The 12,900-nt window shown below is 49.0% G+C and overlaps 1 protein-coding gene across 2 annotated transcripts in view; it reads left to right on the top strand.

Moving 5' to 3' along the window:
• The window catches only part of ACOT7 (acyl-CoA thioesterase 7), a 133,651-nt gene that overhangs the window by 90,146 nt on the left and 30,605 nt on the right, over window positions 1-12,900 (top strand). For both annotated transcript variants that reach the window (XM_049877752.1, XM_049877753.1), the window contains exon 7: window positions 7,029-7,145. In XM_049877752.1, the coding sequence (XP_049733709.1) occupies window positions 7,029-7,145 (117 nt within the window). The remainder of the gene's footprint in view (window positions 1-7,028; window positions 7,146-12,900) is intronic.

The raw sequence follows: 12,900 nt of genomic DNA, 5'->3' as shown, positions 1-12,900 counted from the left end.
ATATGTTGTTGTTTTTATTGGCTGCCATTGAGTTGGCCCTAACTCGCGTTGACCCCACGCACTATAGAATGAAACGCTGCCCAGTCCTGCACCATCCCGATGATCAGTCGCAGATTGGACCACTGTGATCCTTAGGTTTTTCACTGGCTGATTTTCGGAATAGATCACCAGGCCTTTCATTCTTGTCCATCTGAATCTGGAAGCTCTGCTGAAACCCGTTTAGCACCATAGCAACACGCAAGCCCCCACCAGCAGCTAGGTGGTGGCTGTGCCTGAGGTGCGTTAATCCTTCAGTATTCACCTTCACCCTTGACTGCGGTCTATACCCCAGCCTCGGCCTGGGGAGAAGCAGCCTCGGTCTGCTCAGACTCCAGGCTGAGGTGCCGAGTGGCTCTGCCAGAGTGAGAGGCCTCGTGCATAACTGCCAGCCCCCTATGCCCGGCCTCCGTGGCAATGCAAACATGAACACGTCTGCCTGACTGCCTGACTTTCTCTGCTGCCTTGTGCAAACCAGGGAAGGCACTGATACTAAAGCAGCTGTAAGTAAATTTAGCTGTGGCCTTTTCAAGTTCCCTGGCATAAAATGTGAGGCAGCTCTGGCCATTACTCCATTCCCGTGGGTTTATGATGCTCTGGCAGCAGCTGTGCCAAGGCCTCTGCCAGAGTTCCCACTTGGGACATTTTGTTGCTCTCACTGGGAACCCCTCACCTTTTCTACACTGTGTGCTAATTGCCCAAAAGATAGTCCTAATTTATTACCTTAAATCCACTACCCATCTCTCAGTTTGTCATACCGTCGTGGCTTGCTTGTTGCTATGATGCTGGAAGCTTATGCCATGATGCTGGAAGCTTATGCCACCGGTATTTCAAACACCAGCAGGGTCACCCGCGGTGGACAGGTTCAGGAGAGCTTCCAGACTAAGACAGACTAGGAAGGAAGGCCTGGAGATCTACTTCTGAAAATTAGCCAGTAGAAGAAGCCCTGTGGATCACAACCGGACATTCTCCAACTTACTTGCTTTGGGCACATCATCAAGAGGAATCAGTCGCTGGAGGAGGACATCATGTTTGGTGAAGTAGAGGGCCAGCGAAGGCCAGGGAGACCTTTGGTGTGATGGCTTGGCACAGTCGCCACATGATGCACTTGAACATACCAGTGATGGTGAGGATGACGTAGGGCTGGGCAGTGTTTCACTTCATCGTACATAAGTCGGAATCAACTCGACAACAGCTGACAACAACAACAAAACTGCTTTAATTCATCCTACTCTGTCCTTGGTCCCAGCTTATAGAGATGCAGGTACATTCTAAAACCTGGATGGAAGAAGCTGGGCTCTCAGGAGGCTCTTGCTCAACTGGGTTTTATAATAATCCTATGTAATTGCCAAAGGGTGGGATATTAAAATAAGATGAAGTTACTATCATTTTCTTAATATAGTGGGCTGGCACCCACACTCTGTCAGTTGGAATTAAATATAGAAATGGGAGCATCTCAAATCGCCACCCACAGCGCAGTCAGTGGCACCCAGGGCTCTGAGCTGTTGACTGCCGCTTCAGGTTTGTAGAGACACATGACCCAGCCGGGCCCTTGGGAAATAAAATTGAACATCTGTTTTTAAGCCAGTCAACGTGTTGTCAATACTTAAAAACAAACAAAAAAACCCTGTAAGCAGTTAAATGTTACTTTCAAAAATATCTGTGGTACCTTACGCAATGTTTATCTATACATTGGTGGCCAAGTAAGGCTGGTTCATCTCCTTCCATGATTCCTAAAATGAGTGGAATATCCAAGGACAGCAGATCCTGCATTCGCGTTGTTATCTTTTCAATTACAAATCTTGGATAATGAGAACAGCATGCGAAAGACTGTCATTCACCGAACTTATTTTCCCCAAGTCGGCAGCACCTATTGTACCTAAAGGGGAGGAAATTGATGAGGCTTTGCAGTGGAAACCTGGAAAGTGGCATTTTTGAGAAGACTCAGGTGCTTCATATTTTTAATTAAAGGGTAAAAAGTTGAAGGGAGGACAGTGGCTTCCAGTGTCGACGGGGGCTGGCGGCGTCCTCTGTCACAAAAGGGGACCCAGCTGGGCAAAGGTAGCAGGAAAGACAGGTACAAGTCAGGCAGGGCTGTTTCTTGTTTTCTCACCAAATGTAATTTTCTCGATGGATACACTGTCCCTGTGGTCATAGATGTAGGTGTTTTGTGGTAACAATCTCTACAGACATGTCACCAACCAAAAACCAAACCCGTTGCCGTCGAGGCGATTCTGACTCATAGTGGCCCTACAGAACAGAGTAAAACTGCCCCACAGGGTTTCCAAGGCAGAATGCCACATCTGTCTCCCTCAGAGCGGCTGGTAAGATGAAACCACTGACCCTCCTGTTAGCAGCCGAGTGCTTAACCGCTGCACCACCAGGGCTCCTTAGACGTGTCACAGTGGGATGAGATCATGTGGATTGTTAATTGCATTGCTCCCACACAGGCCATTTGATCTCATGATTTTCCTTAGCAACAGACAACAAGCAGGGTTCAGACCCATGCGGTGATACTGCAGACCTCACCAGGAGTTCAGAGGAGACAGCTTGCAATCAATAGCAGTTACGTTTCCGGATTCTTATAAAGTCAGAGTCCCTGAGTGGCACAAATGGTTAAGCACTCGGTAGTTAACCCAAAGGTTGGCCATTTGAATCCACCCAGAGGCACCTCAGAAGAAAGGCCTGGTGGTCTGCTCCCAAAAAATCAGTCAAATGAGAGCACAGTTCTACTCTGACACACATGGGGTCGCCGTGAGTCAGAGTTGACTCAACAGCAACTGGCTTGGTTTTGTTTGTTTCTTACAAAATCGGTTCCCTTCCTTCTAAGTAGCCATAGGACTCCAAGGGGCCACCGTCATCTCTTGTTTTCCTGGAAGTCCACAGTAGCCACACTAAAAGGTGTCACTGTAAAAACCCAGCATCTCAGGGTGGAAGCAGCCTTACACAGGGGCCTGACGTCTGCCTTATCGGGCTGAGATTTCTGCTTCCCACTGGCTCGGAGCACACAGCTTTGGCCTAAACACGCACCTTTACAAGCCCAAAAGCTTAATTTGTAGACAACTCTAATTTTTCTTTTCTTCCCAGAAAGTGTTTGTTTCTATCTTGTTAGTTGTTGTCAAGTCAGCTGCAACTCATGGTGACCAAGTGTACAAGAGAACGAAACATTGCCTGGTCCTGTGCCATCTTGACATCATCAACATGCTTGAGTCCATTGTATTTTGAGTGCCTTCCAACCTAGGTGCTCATCTTCCAGCACTATATCAGATGATGTTCTGTTGTGATCCATAGAGTTTTCATTGGCTGATTTTTGGAAGTAGCTCACCAGGCCTTTCTTCCTAGTCTTTCCTACTCTGGAAGCTCTGATGAAACCTGTCCACCATGGGTGACCCTCCTGGTATTTGAAACACCAGTGGCATAGCTTCCAGCATCATAGCAAGATGCAAGCCACCACAGTACGACAAAGTGACAAATGGATGATCCCTAAAATCTACCTTGCTGTAACTTCTCCCCACTGATGCTACTGTGCGTGGGATATAGAATAACTGAAGTGGGCAAAGATCCGTCTATGTGAGAGCCCCTCCCACACCCTGGGCCTTCTCCTGGGAGCAGCCCCGTTCTTTCAAGGCTCCTTTGTCTGGCACGGTGTTGGGATTCTTCACCATCCTGGTCACCCACTGCCCATATTTGTCACTCACTATTCCTGGCTTCCAACAGCTTCATTGCTTTTCCACACTCCTGTCCACTTTGTTTTGTCTCCTAGTGCCACACATCTGTCTCCCCTTCATTTTCTCTTGGAAAATCCTACTTGGAGAGAATCCTACATGTCTTTCTCATTGGTTCTCAGAAGGACGCTGACCGAGCAGAATTGCTGGTCACTACTATAAAAGGAGGAAGGCCACCATAGTGCAAATTCTCTCATGAACTCCTAAAACATGGCAGTTAAAAATGCCCTCAGCTTCCCCACCACCATTTCTGCTAGAATCCCACCTATCTCTTCATCATTCTTGTGGTCAACTGTTCTTACTTACACTCCTGTATTTTGGATTCTGAATCAACATTTTCTCCATGGAAAATGTCATCATGGCCTCAGTTTTTCATGCCAAACATAGCCTGTTTCAACTTGACATCATAGGTTAAATGAGCTTTTGTTGGCTGATGAGGAGTTTTACCTATAGTGTTTAGAGCAATAAAAAATCTTCTGAATTCCAACCTCCCAGTCGCACTGACTCCATTTGCCAGTGGGCTGCCTAGACAACTAGCCACGTAACAACCCAGTATTTTATGAGGCAGATCAACCTGGAAGAACACGGTCTATGGGCTCTCGGTCACTGCCCTACTAACTGCCTTACACATGTACACACACACTCAGAGGCCACAACTGAGTCAGAAGCTCATCTTGTGTGTCTGACACCTGCCTCTGTGTGGTCCGTATTTGGCGTCTGGTGAAGGTTAGGCTGACTGCGCTTCTGAGCTCCCCTTTCCCCTACTGAACAAGATATACGTGGTTCTCACACGACATGTTCCCTGGTGTTCTCCTGAGATAGTTCACTTCTCTTTTCTGTTCTTCCTCCAAACCTCAGCTCTCTCCCCAGAGCCCCAAATTAAATTGGCGTTCAGTCTAGCAAGCATTCAATGAGTCCCTGTGTCTCCTGATGGCAGCTGCCATTCCTGAGTGGCCACAGCACTCATCTTAATCCTCATAGTTACTCTGTATGTAGGCGCTGTCACCGAGGGACGTTTACCTGCCCAAGGTCACTCAGCCTGGTGGGAGAGGGGAGCTCAGGCCCAGCTGGGGGTGGGAGTGGAGAAGGGGGTTCACACCCAACCAGGCATTGAAGTGGGGCATAGGCCCAGCCCACCAATGATGGTAGTATGCTCACACCCAGCCTGACAGCAGTTGTGGGGGACAGAGACCCAGCTTGGCAGTGGTGCTGGGGAGCTCACGCCCAGCCTGGCAGCAGTTGTGGGGGGCACAGACCCAAGCTGGCAGTGGTGGGGAACTCACATTCAGCCTGGCACCAGTTGTAGGGGGGCACAGACCCAGGCTGGCAGTGGTAGGGGGGCTCACACCCAGCCTGGCAGCAGTTGTGGGGGGCTCATACCCAGCCTGGCAATGTGGTGAGGGTCACAGACCCAGCCTGGCAGCAGTTGTGGGGGGCACCTCACACCCAGCCTGGCAGTGAGGTGGGGGGCACAGGCCCAGCTTGGCAGTAAGGTAGGGGGCTCGTACCCAGACTGGCAGTGAGGTAGGGAACTCACACCCAGCCTGGCAGTGGTGATGGGGGGCTCACACCTAGCCTGGCAGTGAGGTGGGGGGCTTACACCCAGCCTGGCAGTGAGGTGATACAGGGCACACCCCAGGGAAACTCCTCTTACATGAATCAGGGCTATGACCTGAGTAAGGGTGTTGCATCCCACCCTAATCCTCCATTAGACCCTTTTGTTACTATTGGTGTGACTGTATGCCAGCCACTTTTTATGCCTCTGGACCTCAAGGTTATTCCCATTCTAATGCATTTAGCGTCAAGGTGGGTCCCTTTTAAAATGTGTGAAACTCAGCAGAGCAGAGTTGGAGCTTCATTGTTGTATAGGTTGAGGATTCTGTTAGGTGATGCTTCCTGGATGTGTTAGTTTTGTAAACTTTTGCCTTTTTTCCCTTTATTTCTGTGAGATAAGGCTGCAAGCATGATTATGGCTTTCCTATGTGATAGGGAGCCCTAATGGGTTTGTTTAGGTTTTTCTGTGTCACATTTGGAAAGCTAGAGGTTCCCCATGTAACCTAATGGAAAGGTGCTAGCAATAAATTACCTATTTAGTTCTTATTGGAATATTGTCATACCACAGATCAGTGGCTCCACGCTGCCACTTACCTTATTGTTGGCTTGCATTGCCAGATCATGTATCTCAAAATCTATAACTCAGATAGAAAACTCTGAATTAGCCTTGGAATCAGCATCCCATAATTAGTGAAAACACATAGCATCAAAAAAAACCTTTTTTTAAATAAAAACTTAGTAACAAAGGGGTTAACATGAATTAATCCTGCCTTATTAACATAATATACAGCTCACTGCCAAATGGGACCATAATCATCAGCATAAACTGAAAAATTATTAGCATAAACCAAAAAAACCAAACCCGTTGCTGTGGAGCCAATTCCGATGCATAGTGACCCTATAGGACAGAGTAGAATTGCCCCATAGGGTTTCTAAGGAGAGGCTGGGGATTCGAACTGCTGACCTTTTGGTTAGCACCCAAGCTCTTAACAACTGTTAACCAGGGATCCAAACCATAGGTTTAGAGGCTAGAATTCACAACACATCGCAGAATGGAGGATAAGCAGATCACAAAATGGAGGACAAGCACACAAGACACTGGAATGGTGGCCTAGCCAAGTTGCATGTATTTTGTGGGGGACACAATTCAGTCCATGTCAGGGTCAGAGAGAAACTATTCCATGCTTTTCTCCTGGCTTATTGTAGCTCCACACATTCCCTGACTTGTAGCTGCAGTATCACATGGTGTGTTTTTTCTGTCTCCCTGTCTCTGTGTCTCTTGTCCTCTTTTGTCAGGGAACCACTCATGTAGGATTAGGACCCACTACTCTAGTATGACCTCGTGTTAACCTAACTGATAACATCTTCAGTGGAGCCCTGGTGACTCAGTAGTTAAGAGCTTAGCTGCTAACCAAAAAAATGGTCAGCAGTTCAAATCCACCAGCTGCTCCTTGGAAACCCTATGGAGCGGTTCTACTCCGTCCTGTAGGATTGCTATGAGTTGGAATCGAGTTTGGTTTGCTTTGGTTTTAGTTTAGTACGTATGACCTAATGTTAACCTAACTGATAACATCTTCAAAGAGCCTATTTCCAAACAAGGTCACATGCATGGGTACAGGGGTTAGTATTTCAACATATCTCATTGAGGGATACAGTTCGATCCGTAACACCTTCCTCCTTGTCTCATATGCCGCGTGCCCCTTTTCTGTGCAGGTGTCACTATGAAGCTCATGGACGAGGTGGCTGGGATCGTGGCTGCTCGCCACTGCAAGACCAACATCGTCACGGCCTCTGTGGATGCCATCAATTTCCATGACAAGATCAGAAAAGGTAACAAAACTCTTCTGACCAAACACGAGGGAGGGTCCCTTGCTCCAGCTGGCTTTATTTTCCCACTCAGCGTCACCTGGGCTTTGGTGTCTTGTCTGTTTGCCAACTCTCAGCATCACCTAGACCCTACTCTCTGTCCGTTTGCCTTGAGAAACAGGCAGCCAGGGTGTTGTGCTTTGTCCTTGCTGGTGCGTCTGCAAAACATGGCTGATTTGATTTCTCAATCCGGTAAAATCTGTAACTCAGATATGATTAAGGCCTTTGTCCTATTAAAAACCAGCATAAACTCATCCTCCTAAAACATCCCTCAAACGAGGCCCTATGAAGGTCCTATGTACCCATGATCATTTCTACCACATCTCAAGGCAGGCACTTTTTTTCTATATGGAGGAATCCGTAATCTGTGATTTAAGTAACAGCAGGATTCACTACAGAGAGCCCCTGGGAGCCCCTCTTCGGTCAGCCCTGCCTGCCTCACCCAGGGCAGCATCAGCAGATAGAAACCTCCAGAAACAGGGCTTGCAGTCTCTAGGGCACATTTGTGATTCGGGAAGCAGGGCAGCTGCAGCATGTGTGGGCTCATTTCGCAATGTCGTGCATCTGAAGATCCTGACCTGTGGTGACTGTGTGTTGCCTCGTCTGAGGTGAGGTGGGGGTGGGAGGCATTAGTGTTGAGAGAGCGTGGCATTGATTCTGAGAAGCCTGACCACTGAAGCCTGATCGCTGAAAGGTGCTGTCATGTGGACAAGTCCCTTGCTGTGGGAGGTGATAAAAGAAATGTAAGCACAACCCTTCCGGCTGTGCCTTGTTTCCGCCAGGGGCCCATGTGGAGGGAGCTTCATCCGGGCCTCACAAGGCACCATCTGAATGGGGTCATTGTGGGGTTCAGATCCACAGATGCTTTATCCAGACCCTCCAGGACTCCTGCCCGGTTGTAGTGTCCTCTTCTAAAGTTGGTCCTTGGAACCTACATGGTGATTGAGCCCAAATGTTGGGGACAGAGTGGTGTGAGCAACTTAGATTTACCCACTTGGATTTGACACGTTCGTAAGGTAAAGAAAAGGACCGCCTGTGGCGTTGCCCTTCAGCTTTGTGGAATTCCTCCCTCTTCACTGCTAGATGTCTGCCACAGACGTAGACTACAAGGCCCTTTAGAATTTGCCCAAAGCAAGCAGACCTTGTCTGGCTTTAGCTTCCCCTCCGTGGGTCTCCACTGCTGCTGTGAGTGGATGCTGAGCATGGGGGTGACGTTGCCTTCTCTTCCGGAAGGGAAGAATCTTGTACCATAATTCCATGCTTCTTTTCCTGGAATGTATGCCTGGAAGTTTCGCATAACTAGGGCTGCACTGTTAAATACAGATTCCAAATCCACCAGGGAAAGCCCGCTTACATTCCACAGAACTGACTCTCTGGGCCCCCAAGTGCCCTTTGAGAGCCACCAAGGAGATAAATGCCCTTTCCTAGATGTGCAGCCAATTGCCTCCACGTCAGTCCAGTCAGGTCAGAGAGGTGCCCAAAGACTGAAGAGTCCAGCCTTGTTATCCTCTCCAGACTCTGTATCTCAATTACTTATAAACCGGATTTTATCTCTAAGGGAAAGTTCAAGGACGTGTTACAGTTGATTCCCAGTCATTAGGAATTATTAATTTTGAATGGAAAAATGAAAACTCTAGTCAGAGGAAGGGACTTTTTCTAGAGATTAATTTAGCAACCTGGAAGACGACTGGGGGGCAGCTTGTATGAGGAACTGCTTTTGACAAAGACTTTTGTTTCTAAAAGGTTACAAAAAAAAAAAAAAAAAGTTGCTGCTGAGTTGGTTCCGACTCATGGTGACCCCGTATGTGTCAGAGTAGAACTGTGGTCCTGCTCCATAGGGTTTTCAGTGGCTGATTTTTTGGAAGTAGATTGCCAGGCCTTTCTTCCGAGGCACCTCTGGGTGAACTCAAACCTCCAACTTTTCCATTAGCAGCTGAGTGCTTAACTGTTTGCCGTACCCAAAGACTCCCTCTAAAAGGTTACTCTTACCTAAAACACAGATGAAGGGTCTTCATTCTCAGGTGTTATAATTTCTGGCAGAACGTTCCACTTGTGAATTGCTTTCCTCCAGGTACTGAGGGCAGGGGCGGGCTGGATGGGCCTCCCCGTTCCTAACTCCTGGAGTGGCCATCATACCTGGCCCTGGGCCTTAGCATTCCCAGCCTGGGGACCCCCTGGGAAAACATCAGCTTCTTCCCTGGAGCAGAGAGTGTTTCTATTTTTTTAGGCGATGTGTTGTTTTGTATATAAAGGGATTTGGGCCAAACTAAAATAACCGTGACGGAGTCTGACCTGTTTCTGTGAACGTGTCCTCCAGGGCCCTAGACACTGTCACACCTTCTTGCTGTTTTCCAGCGGAACGTCACTGTGCTCTATTGAAGAGAATCCCTTCCACAGGGTTGGACCTCGGGACCCCGCTCTGTTCATGTCATGCACAGGCCTTGCCATGTTCAGAAATAGGGTTGTCAGGTTTAGTCTTTGGTTCCACAGGGCTGGGGCAGAGGCCTCTTCAGGCACAGCTGCTTTAGACCAGACTTTTTCCCTCCGTCAGCGAGGCTGATCAGCGTAGGGGATGAGGAGGACCCCAGGGCTCCGGTGTCTTGATGATGCGCACTTAATGTTTGCCTGCAGCATCATGGGGCTTGGGGTGGACACCCCCAGTTGTTCTGTTCTGATTTTCTGGTGCGGCTCTGCTGAGACCTCCTTAGACTCACTGAACTCCTTCTTTTGTGCTTGTGGTGGCCGCGGAGCAGCTACTGGCCTCCAGCCTAACACCTCTCCTGCCACCTGCAACTTAGTGCTAATGTGAAGGTGTGCCGAAAGGTCTGAGCTCGCGGCCCCCCAGTAGTGGGTAAGGTCCAGCTTGTGGCATAGAACAGCCAAGCCAGGGCACTGTGGAGGGGCTGGAGCCTGGCTTCGGTGCTGTGGTGCCCAGTTGGCTCTCCCAAGGCGTGTGTGCAATAGTGGCATCGTTATCTGCAAAGATTGCTGTCTCTCCTTAGGGCTTGACTTCTGCAGACACGAGCTCATTCTCACCTTAGTGAAATCGTGAAGCTGGTGAAGCCTTCCTTCCGTCCCCCAAGCTGCCTCTTTCTACATCCTTGTCCCTGCCTGGATGTACCTTCCCTTGTGAGGGCCACATGGCAGGGCAGGGTCCAGCCTAGGGACAAGGGTGCAGGAGGGGGTGACCACATTGTCTCACCTGCCGCTCAGGTGAGGTGCATGTCCGAAGGTTAGCCTTGGAGAATGTGTACTGCGGAGGGACGGCTCACTCCACCCACACTTAAAAAACAACCCACAGTTTGTATGCGCAGGAAATGCCTCACAAATTGCTGCTGAAGTGGCTGTTGTCTTTGGTTGCCCCTGGCTCTAGACAGGCTGCATGTTTGCTATTTGTGAACCTCCATCACTGCCAGCGTGGATCACAGAGGGCCATCTGTCTCACCTCCCTACCTCCCCATCCCACCCCCCTCCCCTATTCCAGTGCCACTACCGCATTCACATCCTGGAAACATCTGTGATCTTGTAGTTTTTTGCTCACAAAAGTTGATGGCTGCCCGGGACATGCCACATTCAGCCCAGGCTCCTCACCTGGTGCTTAGAGTCCTCTATGATAGGCTGTCACCTATTTTGGTCCCCTCATCCCCCCTCACCCCATGTGCCAGGAGTGCAAGCTGGGCACATGTGGGACCTGTGTGAGGTGTGTGCTGAGCTAAACTCAAGCCAAGCAGTTGAATCCAAGGAAGGAGCATTTCCTCTGTGAGCCTGGATGGCATCTGACCTCAGCGTCACTGACCCTGTGACCCAAGGGGCATAACAAAATGGGAAATGACGCTAAGTGACCACCTGCCTCATAAGACTTTTTGCCCTGCACTCCTGGGGTGTGATGAAGACTGAATGGTCACATGACATGACGAGAAAGTCGGCATCGTCTAAAACTAGCAGTTTGTTGCCACTTAAAAATGAGAACTTAGATCTTGCTGATCACTTGCTGCGTTTCCTATTTTATTTTTTCATGGGAAGGTTAAAGTGCCAAGGCAACTGTTAAGAAACATTAAAGGCGGGGGAAATAGTTACCTTCAACAGAACAGTTTTGGAAGCCTTCGGTAGGAAAACCTAAAGCTGAAGTTTTCTCATGGAGAAGAGTGTCCCCAGACTAGGACCTGCTACAATGGAGCATGAGGAAAAGTTCTAGAAAAGGCTTTTGGATCGGTTATGTAAGAAATACCAACGTGAGCTCACTGTTTCCATGCTTTTCTTGAGAAAGTTCACTGCCACGGTTCTTTGTGGTGCTTAAATGCCGAGCTGTCCTTAAACTTTGAAACATTTGGCAAGCTCTTGAGCATGGTAACAGCTATTTTTTATTATTCTGTTTTCTTTTCAAAATCTCTGGCATCCGGCTAAAATCTGGCCACTTCTGCCCCTGGAGAGACGCCCGTCTGCTAGGGAGTCAGACTGGGCACCACCAGCACTCATGTGTCTCCTCTCCACAAGGGCTCAACAGTTACTGAAAAAAAAACAACTCAGCTACAATTCACAACTCAGCTCACTGCAGGCACTGGGTGTATTTAACTATGTTGTTATTAGCGGCTGCCAACTCAGCCCCAACTCATGGCAACCCCGGACCACTGTGCTCCATAGGGTTTTCATTGGCTGATTTTCAGAAGTAGATCGCCAGGCCTGTCTTCCATATTTACGTAGAACTTATTACACGGAGCCTTGGTGGTACAATGGTTAAGCACTTGGCTGCTAACCAAAAGGCTGGCGGTTCAAACCTACCTAGCAGCTCCTCGGGAGAAAGATCTGGCGACCTGCTTCCATAAATACTACACCTGTGAAACCCTCTGTGACATGGGGTCATTATGAGTCAGAATTGACTTGATGGTACCTAACAACAGGACACTCCTCGGAGTTGCATGTGAAACTTCTGGCTTCCTGAAGCAGCTCAAAAACACTATTAAGGGGCTCTCGGAATTAGTGGAGTCAGGCCTCAAGTAGGGTGCTGCCTGGTGAGTGCCTCTGTGTAAGCTCACTCATCAGCCTGTGCAGGGGGTGCTTTTTCCAAATATATGTGGAGGCAGGCAGCAGTTCATGGTCCCTTCCCACCCCATTTCTATCCCCATCCCTTCCCTCCGGCAGCATTGTGCTATAAAAGGGCTGTGTCAAAACTCCTCTAACTTCACAAGGAGGAGAGATGAGAATCACGAAATCATCCCAAAGCTGATTTCTCTGAGTTGGAGGACAGACATACCTCCACTCTCCAACCCTTTCTACCAATTCTCACACCAGCTGTCCCTCTACGGCACTCTCAACTTCTCTGCTGGGTTCAGTAATTCATTGCAATGGTCACACAGCACTCACAGTGTTAGAGCTCTTTAGCTCCCAATAAGTGCCCAGAGGCACCCCACTCTGCCAGGAAGCCTCCCACCCAAAGGTGCTCAGCTCTATCATTCTTTGGGTTGGCGAACCGACTGCAGCCGTCTGCTGGCCCAGTGCCACTGCCGTCTCATGCTGCCACCACTTCCAGTGTTACAGCTATCTCTTGGGCCTAGGAGGTTCTCAGCACAGGGACCCTGGGTCCAAAGGACACACTCTGCTCCTGGCTTTTCTTCTTGATGGTGGTAAGGCACCCTCTCAACCTGAGGGATTGACTCTTTTTAATCGCAGCTGGATGGCAAAGCCAGTCCTTGGTGGGCCACGGGCACCTTATTTGCATAGT

This window comes from Elephas maximus, chromosome 3 (assembly GCF_024166365.1).
Source record: "Elephas maximus indicus isolate mEleMax1 chromosome 3, mEleMax1 primary haplotype, whole genome shotgun sequence".
Taxonomy (NCBI): Eukaryota; Metazoa; Chordata; class Mammalia; order Proboscidea; family Elephantidae; genus Elephas; species Elephas maximus.
The sequence above is the reverse complement of the archived record's forward strand: the minus strand, read 5'-3'. Positions and strand labels throughout refer to the sequence as shown.